Here is a 13997-nt window from a genome sequence, read left to right on the forward strand (position 1 = left end):
CAACTTCTCCTTTAATTTAAACATTGAAATGAATGACTAAATTCGATTTTGAGCTTTCAGAGGCAAGATGCCTTGAGAAGCATGGCAAAAAGAAAACACAATATATGGGATGAGTTAAAATAAAAACAACAGGCCTTGTGAATAAGCCCACTTCAAAATAATGTAATAAAGGTGAAACGGAGAACGTCTGAATCTATTTTTCAATTAAAAACCAAGACAAATCATTAATATATGCCTAACAATGACTGAAAACACAACCTGCTAAAATGGCTGAGTCTCATTGGGGCTGCATTTAAATTCTGCTAAGTATTAAGAAATGCCTAAATAATGGACAGAGTTCAGGGGTGCATAATACATCTTGTTATAAAGAGCACCTGCTGAGACCATACTGGCCTATAGTTTAAATATTTTCTACAATTAAAATACCTAAATGTAGAGGCCACCTGTTTCCTGCCTTTGCCTTCCCCAAGTGCCAGAAGTTTTACTGTAAACACAGGTGAGCAAAATAAGATGCTGCCTGATCTTAGGGGAATCAAGGAATTTGCACAACAGCTGAAGTCCCAGCCAGCCACTTTTGGACTCCCGGACCATCAATTAAAACTGATGAGAGAAGCAGCATCCTCTCTTCCTCTCCCAGTGGCAAGACGCTTACACAGGAATTCCCACACCAGGCTGGGGCAACAGCTATCCATCCAGCAGTTTGGATTTGACAGTAACCAGTACCAGATGTTTCAGCAAAGGCATAATAAAATGCAGAGAGAGTAATTGTGGAGAAAGCTACTCAGTTTTTCCTGATTTCCTGCTGGTCCCTGGGCAATGCATATACCCTGGGACATACTGCATCCCAAGAAACTGGTCTGGCTATTCAGAAATTTGCCAAAAAGCTGTCCAGATGGCAACCCTGAATTCATTGCCGACCGGTAAAATAGAGAGGCTGTAGACCATCCTTACTGTATGACCCTTAAGAGAGGTTGGATTTCCATTTAATTTTAGTCTAACTGTGAAAAATAAAGAAGGTAAAACATTTCGAGGAATTCTAAAAATGTTTTCTCTCTTATAATGAGACATATTAAGGTGGTGTCAGGTGAGCAGGAGTCTTGAAGACTGGAAATAGAGACCGGAAAATATATCTGCAGGCCCAATCTTTCCCTGATAATATTGGCACACCAGTTAATACCAGCTGGGAATCAGGTCCTGCTCATTGAGAAGGTCAGTTGCTCAGTTGTTAGCCCAAGATACCAACTGAACATCTAGTCTGGTAGCCCAGTAAGATGCAACTCAGAAAGCTCTGCTTTTGAATAATCCCATTAGCACACCAGTCCCTGGAAGAGAATCCTCCACATCAGGAAACCCTTGCTGACAAACATCTACTATCTAAAACTCCACCCCCCGCAAGAGATTTTGCACAATGCAAGCTTAGGGTAAAATGGAAACCACATGATGCTTGGGGTGTACACAGGCAAACGGGCACGGGCAATCCTGCGCTTCTCTGCCCCATGAGCTGGGCAGATGTGAGGCAGCTCCAATCCAGGAGTTGTACAGCTGCACCACTGCTGATCCTGTTGGCCATGCTAAGCAGCATCTGGCCAGTCCAGAGGGCTGCCCGTGCCTGCTCGAATAGGCACATCCTTGGTTTTGCCAGCTCAGGTGCCTGGAGCACAGCTTTGGCTGCGCTGGACCAAGGCAGGCATATCCACAGCAGGGCACAATGCAAATCAGGAAAGGAGATTGGTTTTTTTAATTTTTTTTCCCATTCCTGTTTTCAAACTTCTTTGGAGGACCTGACAATGAATCAAAGTTACAGTTTTGCAGAAATGCACAGAACGTTTATTCAATTTGACAGAAGTGTACAAATATTTCTGAAAGACATAAAGGCATAAAACAGGTCCTGGTTTCTTACTAACTAATGCACAGATGATGCCGTGAACCTGAAAGCAGGAAGCTAGCTGGCTCCTACATGGGAAAGCAGCGAAGTTCTGGAAGGGTTCAATTAACTTAAAGCTTACTATTTTTCCCCTTTCTTTTCTTTTGACCAGTGAGGTGCTTTCATCTGGTAAATTTTAATGTGTAAGGGCACTTACTGAAATGAGGTACAGTTATAATACAATAACAAACTGATTTACAGCACCTCTGCACAGAAACTGGCAGTAGTACCAAAATTATGATAAGCTTTGGGACATGAACAAACACTTACAATTATGCAATTTTGTTGAGACCATAAAAAATATCCTCTTCTGAGCAGTTCCTGAGCCAGGGGATAAGGAAAATGACCCAACAGATAAGGTTACATAGCACATTTCAGTGAAGACTATAGCCATCATTCTCACATTGCTCTTTTCTCACAACTGTTAGAAGATTACTGATCCATACTCTCAAATCTTAAATAGCAGGTGCATCTCTCTTAGCTTGCCCTTTTAGAAAGACAACTCAAGAGAAAATCAACACTAGCTTTCACAGCTCTTGGTGGCATACTTACAATTCCAAAATGTTACGCCTCCCCTGCTACCCATTGCTTCTTGCAAAGCATTTGAAATCATGTCATAAATTAAAGATTATAAAACAAAGGCTTCAAAATAACTTAATTGTTATATTTATCATGGGGAAAATCTTGCACTGAATATTAAATACTATCCTTAAAGCCATTTGGTCATACAGAGAGCAACTATGGACATTTAGAAAAGCAAACACAATTGTATTTCCAAAGTGCTGCTGAGATTAGAAAATGAGCCATCAGAGGTAAACAATCTTCTCTTCTATTCTGCCTCCACTTCCTGCATCTTGGACGCTCTCAGGCTGGTGGTTCAGCAGCAGTGCATCTACCTGTGGTGGCTGGATGGATCCCTCGTTTGGAATGCTTGTTTGGGGACCCTGGGTCTGCGATGCATTCAGATCTGTAACGCACAAGAGAAGTCCATGTGACAATGCATCTTCTGCTATGCCCGTGCCATCATAAAGAGCAAATTCTGACTTTTTCATTAGCACCATTTTCTAGTTTGCTGCATCTGTCTAGAAAGGAACACACTGCTGTATTACAAATGATACTACAGCCTGGTGAGAGATACCTTACCCAAGTTTACTGAAATCTGTTCAAGTCTGTCCACTGTCATCCAAGGGATGATCACTGTCACTATTTTAACAATAAGAGAAATTTATACCCATACTTCACTAACCAGACATACAAAAATGGAAAGGCATAAATGCTGTCAGAGTTGGGCTGGAGAGAAACATACAGCACATAATTAGTACCTTTATTAGTAATAATACAATTGTAAAATTAATACAGTTTCCATCACTACGCAGAATTCTATTTGCAAGCCTCCCTTTTACGGATGAAAAAGAATCAACTGAGTAAACCCAGTTAGAAGTCTAATTGACTGGCACTTGCAGTCTGTAACAGATGCATAACCATTCAGCTTTTTCTGCCAAGTTCATCTGTGTTTATTTGCACAAACTACCTACTCTATTCTTGTCTCAATCCTTTAGGTGTGACGTGGAGATAATACTTGCACCCAAACACTAAGAAATTATTAAGGATCTTCATTTGTTATCTTTCCAGTTTTCTCCTGCAAATGCAGAGAATCAGGTACTTGTTTTCCAGCACTGAGCTCTGAAGGCTTTTGGGATGATCTGTGCACTACTTAAAAATAACTTCGGTTGGGTCTTCTCCCTCGCCAGCTTTCTGTACTACTTCAGGCCCTCAGGAACTACACCTTAGGAGTTGGCTTTTCTACATCTGTATTTCTGCAAAGCACTTTTTACCATAAAAACAAACCGTATAACAAGGGAGCGTGTATCCTTGTACCTAGGGAAGAGAAAAGTCTGCAATGGACAAGCTGCAATACTTCTCACTGTAATCTTGCCCAGAATGATCTCTGCTCTTACATCAGGAGGGTTACCCTCTGCAAAAAGGACTCTGCAGGAAGAAGGAGAGCTTGGCACCCCTCCCACAGCATGGGTAGCCCCAGAAGTAAGCAAACCCAGCACTGGGGTCCTTTGAGCGTTGGCCATTCATACAGAGAGCTAAAAAGACATTTCATGCCTGCTCTAGTCCCTACTCCTTCTCACACATATGTGCAATGAAAATCTGTTATAAAGGAGATACTTGGTTTTTTACACACCATGTCGCTCTAACTGGCGGCAATTTAAAATGACACCTGCCCACACTTGCCATTCCCCTGGCACATGTGGCTTTTGCCAGTCTTGTTCACTGAGGCAGGGGTTTAAGGCAAACCAAGCTTGCTGGCACCCTGCAAAGCCTAGGCTCCCCAGCTGCTCCCCACCATGGGGTGGGTGGAGCGGTGGGAGATGATTATGCGATGGGCACGTGGGAACACACCGCATCGCTGCCTCTGCCTTCAGCGTCTTCTCCTCTTTGACATTCATACAGCTGGGGGGAGCAAACAGGCTTTGGGGCTTTGGCTCCCAGCATAAGCCACATACATGTTATACCTGCAGCTGAGACTGCAGGGTCAGTGGCAGGGGCAAGGTATGTATACACAAGTGGTGCTTGGTCATAGTGGGATGACACAGGATGTTAAGAAAATTAACCCCACATTCCCTTCCTTTTACTGTTTTACACTGGATTTAAAGCATCAAGTTTTGGTCTTGGTGAAAATCCAGAGTAAGTCTTGATTACAGCAAGTTCTTTGCAATATGTAACACAGCAGGATTTGACTTCCTAACTTACTCAAACAGCCCTGCTTCATTAAAGATCACTTTTGCATTTACTTCTTTTTGATACCCATATTAGAAAAAGATTACAATTTGCAGCAACAGAAGAAACCAGAAATATCCTACGTCTGCTTTTCTTTATGTAAATTGGATACTTCAGTTTTATTTATTTAATAAAAGAGCCCTACCAGTGGAAGGTCCTCAACCTCTAAACACTTATATTTTGGGGTAATTCTGCCCACATTAATATTCCTTTTAAGTCCTGTGAGTCTATTCACCTTAACAAAGTTATGTGCATAAGAATATCAGGCAGTAAGCACTTATTTGAAAGATCTGTTTCCAAAGTTTATGAAGTACATAATTGGAGAAGCCTAATTACAAATTTGAAAAAACCCAGAAAAGAAAGAGAAACACCTTACATGCAGTTATTTGCCACCATCAAAACTAAACAGTAATTGCTTCACCAATTAAAACAGTAGCTGTTTCCAAACCATTTCTCATTAACTGTTACAACTCCAAGCAGCAGAGCTGAGCAGTGGAAACTGTCAGCATTCTGGAAAAACAAATCAGATTCTGTCACTATCTAAACAAATGATTTACCACTAGTTTAGCTGCTTTTTTTATTCTTTTTTTTTTCTCTTTTTTCCCCCCAAATTCTGTTGCACCCAGAGAACCTGAACAGCAGAAGAGCACCCAGGAGGTGAGAGTGAACAGCAGAAGAGCACCCAGGAGGTGAGAGCCCAGCTGCTGCTGGGGTGATCAGTGGCTTCTCAGGCTGAAAACGTTGTGCTTAATCCAACTGAGGAGGGAAGGGGCTGGTTTTGGCTGTGCTTCAGGTGGCACTCAACACAGGCTCTGCCTAATAAAAGTAGAATGTGTCCCTGGGCTGACATACTCAGCCTGCTGGTGGGGAGGGTGCCTGATCACTCCCTACCAGGTGCCATGCTGGAAGCAGCCGAGCCAGGACACCAGCTGGTATCGCAGGCAGCAGCATGATGCATCCTGACAGCGGCTGCTTGGGGAGGGTGGAAGAACTGCCAGAATTGGTAATAACAGCCTCAGGTGAAGGGAAAGTGGGGAAAGGGGACCAATCCGCCAGCCAGTACCAGTTCTTGTTATGCAGAGCACTGATAGCTACCAAGAAGCCTCTCCTGAGCTCCCTGTGCAGCACAGGGACCGGCTGCCCTTGGCCCCATGCAGGAGAATGGTGGGAGAAATCCCCCTCTTTAAATGCTCTCCCAGTACAGGAAAGAAACCTCCACAACAAGCCTTGAAAGCATCAGCTGCAGCCTACTAAAGAACTCTGAGAGCTGAGGATGCTCAAAAAAAAAAAAAAAAAAAAAAGGTATTATCCATGCAGACAGCAAGGAAGAGGAAGGCTGGTGAAGGGGGCTGCTACCAGAAAGTGATGGCTGGGAAGTTCTCCCATGCTCCCCAGGCAGGTGGGGCACCCATGGGAACCTCCCCAGCCCCGTTCTCTGCTGTGCTATGACTGACAGTCAGAACTCAGTATGGACCACGAGCCAGGTAAGTAAGGACCATCGGCCTTTTATGAGCCTCCTTCGTTGTGACTGGAACTCACCTGCCAACATCAGCCACAAAATGAGTTTTGTATTATTCCCTTTCTTTAAATTCAGCGTTTACTTACCCTTTCCTCTGCTCCCTTCCAACCTGTCGAGTGATGCTCGGGCAGGCTGTGTTCAGCTCAACAGCGCACCCACCAGACTAGTACCCAGCAAAACTGCTGCCACTGCCTCTGCCTGCACCCCTCCTGCCTGGGCTGGGCTCTGCCCGCTGTCTTGTTCCTGCACCCCTTGCACAGAAAGGACAGGCGAAGTTGACTACCTGGCCACAGCCTTCCTCTTGCTCATTTACACCTAAGGAACACAATTTTTCCTTCATATTTATATAAGAGCAGAAAATATTCCCATATTTCCAAAGCTTTAACAAAGCTGAGCTGTAGCTCAGACCCTTCTATGAGGTCTTCTGTGAGACTCCCGGCTCCCCACTCCCTCCAACTTCTGCAGCGGCCAAGGGCTGTTGGCATCTCATTGCACCCTGGCCCCTGGAGTTTATGTGCAAACTGAAACACCCTTTACCTGCTTCTCAGTTATGCAAAATTTATTTCTCCTACAACACTGCAGGTAACTCTCTTCTAAAGAGCCAGATCCGCAGCTGCACCGTGTATATCCTAGATAAGAACGGCACAGCTGACCAGAAAAATCCACTTTTTCAATGTTGGGCTGGTCAAACTCCCCAGCAAAGAGGGACTGGCTTGAGGCTGGAGTCCAAGTATGTGGTGATCTGTGACAGCACTTCAACATTTTGGGGCCATGTAGCCTGTTCAGCCCAGCAGTGCCACACCACAGCACAAAATACCACTTAAGCCCAGCCCCTTCTCCTTTTTATCTAAGCTGAGACCATTTCATTAAATAAAGAAAACCCAGGCATTCCCTGTTGTCTCCCCCACCAATTTTCTCAAAAGGGGTTAGAGGCTGTTTCTAACAAATTCTGGAAAAAATCACAAATTGTCTCATGCATACAGACCCATACTGCCAAATCCCACATTAAAAACAAATCCAATTTCCCCCCTGTTCTCTATGAGTTTAGCTCTGGTACTATGAGGATAGGTATCAGGAAACTCCAGAGAGACACTCCCCCAAAATAAAAATACTTTTCTAGGCAACCTATAGACAACAATAACAGCAGACTGCAGGCCTGCAGTGCGTGGGGCCAGCTTTCACAGGAGTTTTTAAGGACATCTCGGTTCTCCAAATGGGGTCTGGGTCCAAACTAGGAGAAATGAGAGCTCCTGGCTAAAAACATGCTGATGTTGTACAGGAAATGAAAAAAAGTGGCATTCCGCATCCTAACTACCATACCCTACCCTTCCTGTAGCACTAAGAGACAGGATTAGTGGCATTGCATAAACTGCTCGGAAGGTGAAGCACAAAGCAATGGCATTTGCAGGAATCTGAGATCAATACATACCAAAACACACACAGCCCATGCTCCGGTGGGGGGGGAGTTGGGATACAATAGCCAAGTAAACAACTCATTAGTCACACTGATTCTCACCTTCCATCTGTTGTCATAGGATGTAAGCACTTCCACATCAAATAAATGCCACAGATTTTCTCCTTCACCCCTCCTCTCTCCCCGGAGGATCAGAGCTCTTCAGGTAAGCCTAGAGTGCCCACAGCGATGATTATGGGAAGGACAGGAAGACATTATCAAGGCACTAGGAACACTCCAGGCAAAAAAGCCCTCGTGAGTCCCTGTGGTTTTAATAGAAAGTCCTTAGTTTTCCTCCTTCAGCTCTAACCCTAATTTCACAGCATCACAGGATAACTCAAATTGGAAGGGATCTTACGAGGCCTCCGATTCAAACTCCTCCTTAAAGCTGGGTCAGCTCTGACATCAGGCCGGGTTAGATACTTGTGGTTTTTTCCTTCCCAGCTGTTCCCCCTCGAAAAAGTGGGGGGTGGGGGGTGGTGTAAGTTTGGGGGGAACTCACCACATGGATTTTGTAGAAACTGCATGTATACACTGAATTAATTTGCTGTGACTTTCAGAGATCTGTGTCACATGTTGGCCTTCTTTACAAAATGAAATTTCATTAAATGAAGAGAAATTTATGCCACTTTTAGCAACAAATATGTTAAAGATTCTCAAAACACTCCTCTGAAAACATGCAGAGTTAGGTTTTGGGTTTACCATTTATTTTTAATAACTGGTACCAGTTTTTATACCAAGTTCACCTGGACTGACAGCCGACACATCAACTTCAGGCCAAAGCTATTTGAAATGGCAGAGCTGCTGTATTTAATCCCCCCACTGGCACTCATGCATAATGCAAAGCACAAGCAGACACCTAAAAAACAGTGCTAAGTCTACTGGGTCTGGGATATTCAAAGGAATTCAACGGCAACAGGCTCTCATTTGCCATTACAGTTCAACAGTAAACGGCAGCCTAACTCCCATGAGCTCCACAGAAAGTGCCCACCAGCAAATTCCACAGCACCTCTTTGTCTCTAATGATGCTCCCAGTGGTTTCCATGCAGATTCATTACGGATGGACGATTCCCCAGGGAACTCCAGGCCCCTCTCCCTTTCCTCCTGGTGATGATTTGATTTTTTTAGTGCCTACTAAGACTTACCCAATTTGAGATGGATTTTTTCCATACTAGCGGTTCGGTTGTTTATGGAGCTGGTGGTTGGTGGGAGAAAGGGAACGCCACACAGCAGCACCGGACCCACTGGGGCCCTGGAACAGCCAGGATACTGCTGCTGCCGTGCAGGTTCAGACCACTTCGTACAGAGAAGCCATCTATAAGCTTTGAGGATCTGAGGACAATTCTGAGCAGTTTGACTGGGAGCCGAGGTCCCAAACACCATGGAAAAACCAGGCCTTCGCACCTCAGTAAATCTGATTTCACAGCAGGAACTGTATGTGGTACCAGGTCTCAAAGCACTGGGAAAAATATTTTGACCCTGAAGCTACCAAGGAAATAGCCTAATCCATTTCCCAGCTGACTGAATAAGGCAGGAAATCAATCTGAGAATTTTAATGCTGCCATTTACTTTTAACCAGCCCAACCCCGTGAAAAAGCAGCAGCTGCATTTCTTAGGCAAACAAGCACCTTCATGAATAAGAAGTCTTTTCACAAAAAGCAGATGAACAATTAGATCGTAACAGATCCTATGTTAATTAGTCTCATCAGGTTTTGGTGCTTTTTTGTTACAAGACAGAGGACAGAAATAATTCAAAGTCTATCATGAATAAGATCTGAAACATAACTCTTCTTCACATCTGTACTTTGGATTTTTTGATCATGGTAAAATTACTGGAAATGTCATTAATCTGCATGTCTCTGTTCTTTGTTTAGTTGTTGGCTTAGGTAAAACAATGCAATTCAGTTTTCAGGTTTTGCCTCATAATTTTTTAGAGAAGTTTGGTCTAGAGAATTTGGACCAAATTCTTGGCTAAGACAAAATTTACGTTTATTCCACTAGAACTGCTTTATCACAAAGCTCCATAATGGTTCCAACATCTGATACCCATCTTAAAGCTCCAGGTTTTGGAGTCATGTGATGATGCAGCCATCTCTTCTTTTATTAAAGCCCAGTAATCACACTATTTCTAACACTGGTGTTATCAAAGGAAAGATTTTTAAAATATCTCAAGCTCAGACATTGCCAGTGATACCACTTTAACATCAAGTTCATAGCATGCCTCTAGGTTGAAATAATTTAAAATTTTAACCTACTTACACGGCTATGTTATCAGTTGTGTTGGCTTTAAAGCACATGGATTTTAAACTATTTTTGGCATGCTGGTTTTTAATACATATCAATAAGAGAGACTTAAAAATAGGTCTGACTTGAAATCATAACTTGTCTGTGCATTAAATACCCACAGTCTCACCTTGGCAGGGCATACTGCCTGCCAGCTGCCTGCTTCTGCTTAACATTAATTTATTTAGGTATGAATTCCCTATTAAATTGTCTTTGTGCTAAGCTTTGAAGCTTTAGATGGTCAATTACAGACACACACATGGTCCAACAGGTATTCTGCTAACAACGAACACATGTTTTATTGACCTACTTCTTTTCCAGCTCATTAAACACAGCTGCACTCAAATGATCAAGAGAAAATAACCATAAAACCCCAGGAACACCCTTCCTACAAAGGATCACAAGGAACGTGACCAGCTGCCGGCGTGGGGCTGCTGCTCCACCCAGCACCCAGCAGCGTGCCCGCCGTCCCATGCAGGGCACCTCTCCAGGGCCAGGGGTGACTCGCCTGTCCGCTGACCATCACAGCAGGAAAGCTTGGGGAAAATCCTGCAGCCTCTTCGTTCAGGTGTCTAATATGGGTCTATCTGAAGCGGGCTGCAACTGTCTCCCCCGGCCCATAATCTGCAGAAGGCATCTGGCCAGTGGGCTGAAGTCAAAACAAACTGCGGTCAGTGGGTAACGCTCCTGCTTGAATGCTTGCTGGAGAAAGAGAAATCCCATAAAGTTACAGACCCAAGCAGCATTTCCAAAGACTCGGCAGACGATGAAACCAGCCCCTCTTTCTGCCGCCAGCCAGTACATCCCCACACCTCCCTTGCCCACCATCCCAATTTGCACCCTGCACGTAAAACACTGCAGTGAAGCTTCCTCTCCCTCCCTCCTGAAGAGAGAAACAGTTAGCATTAACCCTGAAAAAAACAATGTCTCTGGCACATGAACTCACTCCCTTTGAAACAAAAGGGGACATTTACACATCAAAACTATTCTTTTCAGCTCTCTGTTACCACAGACAGACATTATTGTGCTGATTAACTTTGCTTCATATTTTAGGGATGGTTTTGGTTGTTTGGGTTTTTTTAACTACAGTTTTGCTTTGAAATAAACATTAAATCAAAGACCTTGGCAAACAATCGGTTTAGTCCCCAGCTTTTGGCCAGTCTTTCAGGTGCAACACAAAGGAGAGTGCTTTGGACTTTGGCAAACATTTTCTTGAGTAGCAGAAGGGCACAACTCTGTAACAAAAGCCAAAAGGGGGAGATCATTTATAAAACACTCTCAAGTGTCCTCCTAAGCACCTTGGGTTTGTATGGTAGTTTCCTAAAACCAGGCCAGATCCATCACTTCTTACTCATAAAAGATGATGAGATCAAAACTCAAAGTAAGTGGCAGAGGAATACTAAGCCAATATATAGAACTGCTGCAGAAGCATAAAATAAGGCAAAGGACCTGTTTCAAATCAATTACATGCTAATCTTACCCTTTAATAGAAGCTGCTGCTTGTTGATTAATGCAGGAAAAAATATGGGCAGTACTATAAAAGTGAGCACCTGAGAGAAGCTTCTAATCTGATAGTCACAGAGATACTTGTTCTCCCCTGAGCTCAAAACACAGGGAAATAGTTGCTAAATTTTGACTGCAGTTTTGAGTATTAGCACAGCCATTTTTATCCATTTTTATTCAGGTTGGCACAAAGCATGTGCACTGATGTTTTCTTCTTGCAGTCATTGAAAAAAACAGCAAAAACTGAAAAGTTGCACATTCCCCAAGTTTTGCATTGTAACCATAAGAAATTTCAGGGTGTGATCGAATATTTTGAAATGGGTGCCCTTTTTAATTGTTTGCTAAATGCTCTGTGAATATATAACTGCTGTGAAAACAGTGTGCATAAAAGCTAAGGGGAAAACTGTACATCAAAGCCAGAAAAAAGCACAATTATCAAATAAGCATGTGCCTCCATCCCTTCAGCCAAGCGCTTTCCTTGAGTGCACGGAACGTACTTGGATCCACTTTCCTTGCTTCTGCTCCCACTTCTCTCCACTATGGGCAACACTGACCTTACCCTTAAGCCCCAATTCATCACCACCTCCTTCTACCTTGCCTTTACTACAAGTTGTCTTCATCTCTAGTCCCGCAGCTGAGCCTCTGTAAACCGTGGCTCTGCTTTGGTCCGACTCCCTCCTCTGCCTTCCCACTCCTTCGCTTCATGCACTCCAGCTCTGCACCAGTCCCATCCCACCACTCCAGAGAGCAGGCTGCTTCCCCACAGCAGAAAAAAAGTGATGCTATGTTTAAAACACCCTCCTGCATTCATTTTCACCTTCAGTTCAAAACTGTCTGTGTTTAACGCAGAAGCCTTTCTTAGGCCATCATCCCCTTCCCATTGCAGCTGTGCACAGGAGACAGCTTCTCTGCAGTTCCTGCTGTCAGCAACAACTATCATGCAATTCTCAATCTCAATTAAAAGAAGAAAAAAAATATATCTCTTTTCATCCTTGCCAAATATACTACTTTCCCTGTCTGTCATGTATTCTTTAACATGGAATATATTCAATTACTTTTAAAGGCACATGGATTTCTTTTATTTTTCTATGGCAGACCCTAAACGAATACAGCCAAATCGCATTTACTTTTGTATCATTTACGTTCCAGCTCTAGATCAAACTTCCAAGGGACGCTTAAGGAATCTTGGCAGGTGACTGCTGGAAGTCTTGCTATTCGATTAAACTAAAACCAACTTCCAAAACAGCACCAACACTCCTCCCATCTACTGTGCCACCAAAAATTTACACCCAAAGGAAAGTTTTCTATAGCATCTGGGGAGGCAGAACAAGATACTTCACAAAATCTCCTCTAGTAGTTTGGCTATGGCCAATATAATTTATGTGGAAGGCAACTGGGTGCTCCTGTGATGAATGCCAGTAAAAGACAGACAATCCTCCCCAGTTTCTCAATAAATATTTAACAGCAGATGCTGCTGAGGAGGTTTCATATTACTAAGACTTCATTACTTTTATAAAACATGCTACAGGCCATTTCCTGGAATATGTAAAGTATTATACTAAATAATTAAAATGAGATTGTACTTTTCAAAATAAGCCAGATACACTTGGTGATTCAGCTACATGATTTTACAGGGTGTGTTTGCATACTCAGTATCTTGCAAAATGTGATCATCCATAAACAGCTTCTCCCAGCCATTAGGATGCATTATTTATTCATACTTGTGCATCTATTTCAGGCTCTAACTCCATTATAAAACGTATACAAAACAATTTTAATGTACTAAAGCAGGGCACGCAACCAGGTCTCCACCCACAGATCACATTACCTGACGAAAGCACGGACCTCCCAAGGAATCTTCCTGACATCAAACAACAATTAGCAAGACTCTTGTTTTGTGACTGCTTTTCCTGAGAGATCACCTCTTTCCCTGTGGACTTGCTGCCAAAGTCACAGCTCTGCACAACCCTGAGCTGGAGCTGCTTCACTACAAACCAGTTGTCTGGCAAAAGACCCCCTGCCCAGGGTCTTCTGCTTCAAATCATGATCCTTTCTCTCCTTCCACTTCCCTAAAACCCGTATCTATTGGAACACCCTCACCTAAGTAAAGAGCAGATCTGCATGTAAGAGATATGGGCCAAACCATTCCAGTTTCATTGGTGCCAGTAATTCCACTGACTTCAAAAACCATTGCACTTAAGTTGCAGGAACTGTAAATATGAGGAAAATGAGAAAGATTTGGCCATTGTCCTGTTGTCGTTTAAGAAGTCTGCAGGCAATGAAACCCTGAGTATGATGTGCAGATTTACACCAACACCAGTGGTACCTCAAAAGACAGGGATGGACAATCTCTTCCCTCCATTCATCACCTTAAAGACGTGCACTATTTTAAACTTCTCTTCTAATGAATGAGCTCTAAATGAGAAGATATTAGAAAGAATAAAATCAGACAGGCATTACACAGGAAATTCGGTACTTACATTAAGCATACAAATAAAACCAGCACATCATTAACTGCCTTAATT

At 43.2% G+C, this 13997-nt stretch overlaps 1 protein-coding gene across 6 annotated transcripts in view; it reads right to left on the reverse strand.

The window, feature by feature from the left end:
• Positions 1-1804: 1804 nt before the first annotated feature.
• ARHGEF28 (Rho guanine nucleotide exchange factor 28) overlaps positions 1805-13997 on the reverse strand; it is a 125103-nt gene continuing 112910 nt past the window's right edge. For all 6 annotated transcript variants that reach the window (XM_069776615.1, XM_069776616.1, XM_069776617.1 and 3 more), the window contains one exon: positions 1805-2891. In XM_069776615.1, the coding sequence (XP_069632716.1) occupies positions 2731-2891 (161 nt within the window). In that variant the 3' untranslated portion in view covers positions 1805-2730. The remainder of the gene's footprint in view (positions 2892-13997) is intronic.

The sequence above is a fragment of the Haliaeetus albicilla genome, chromosome Z, assembly GCF_947461875.1.
Source record: "Haliaeetus albicilla chromosome Z, bHalAlb1.1, whole genome shotgun sequence".
Classification (NCBI taxonomy): domain Eukaryota; kingdom Metazoa; phylum Chordata; class Aves; order Accipitriformes; family Accipitridae; genus Haliaeetus; species Haliaeetus albicilla.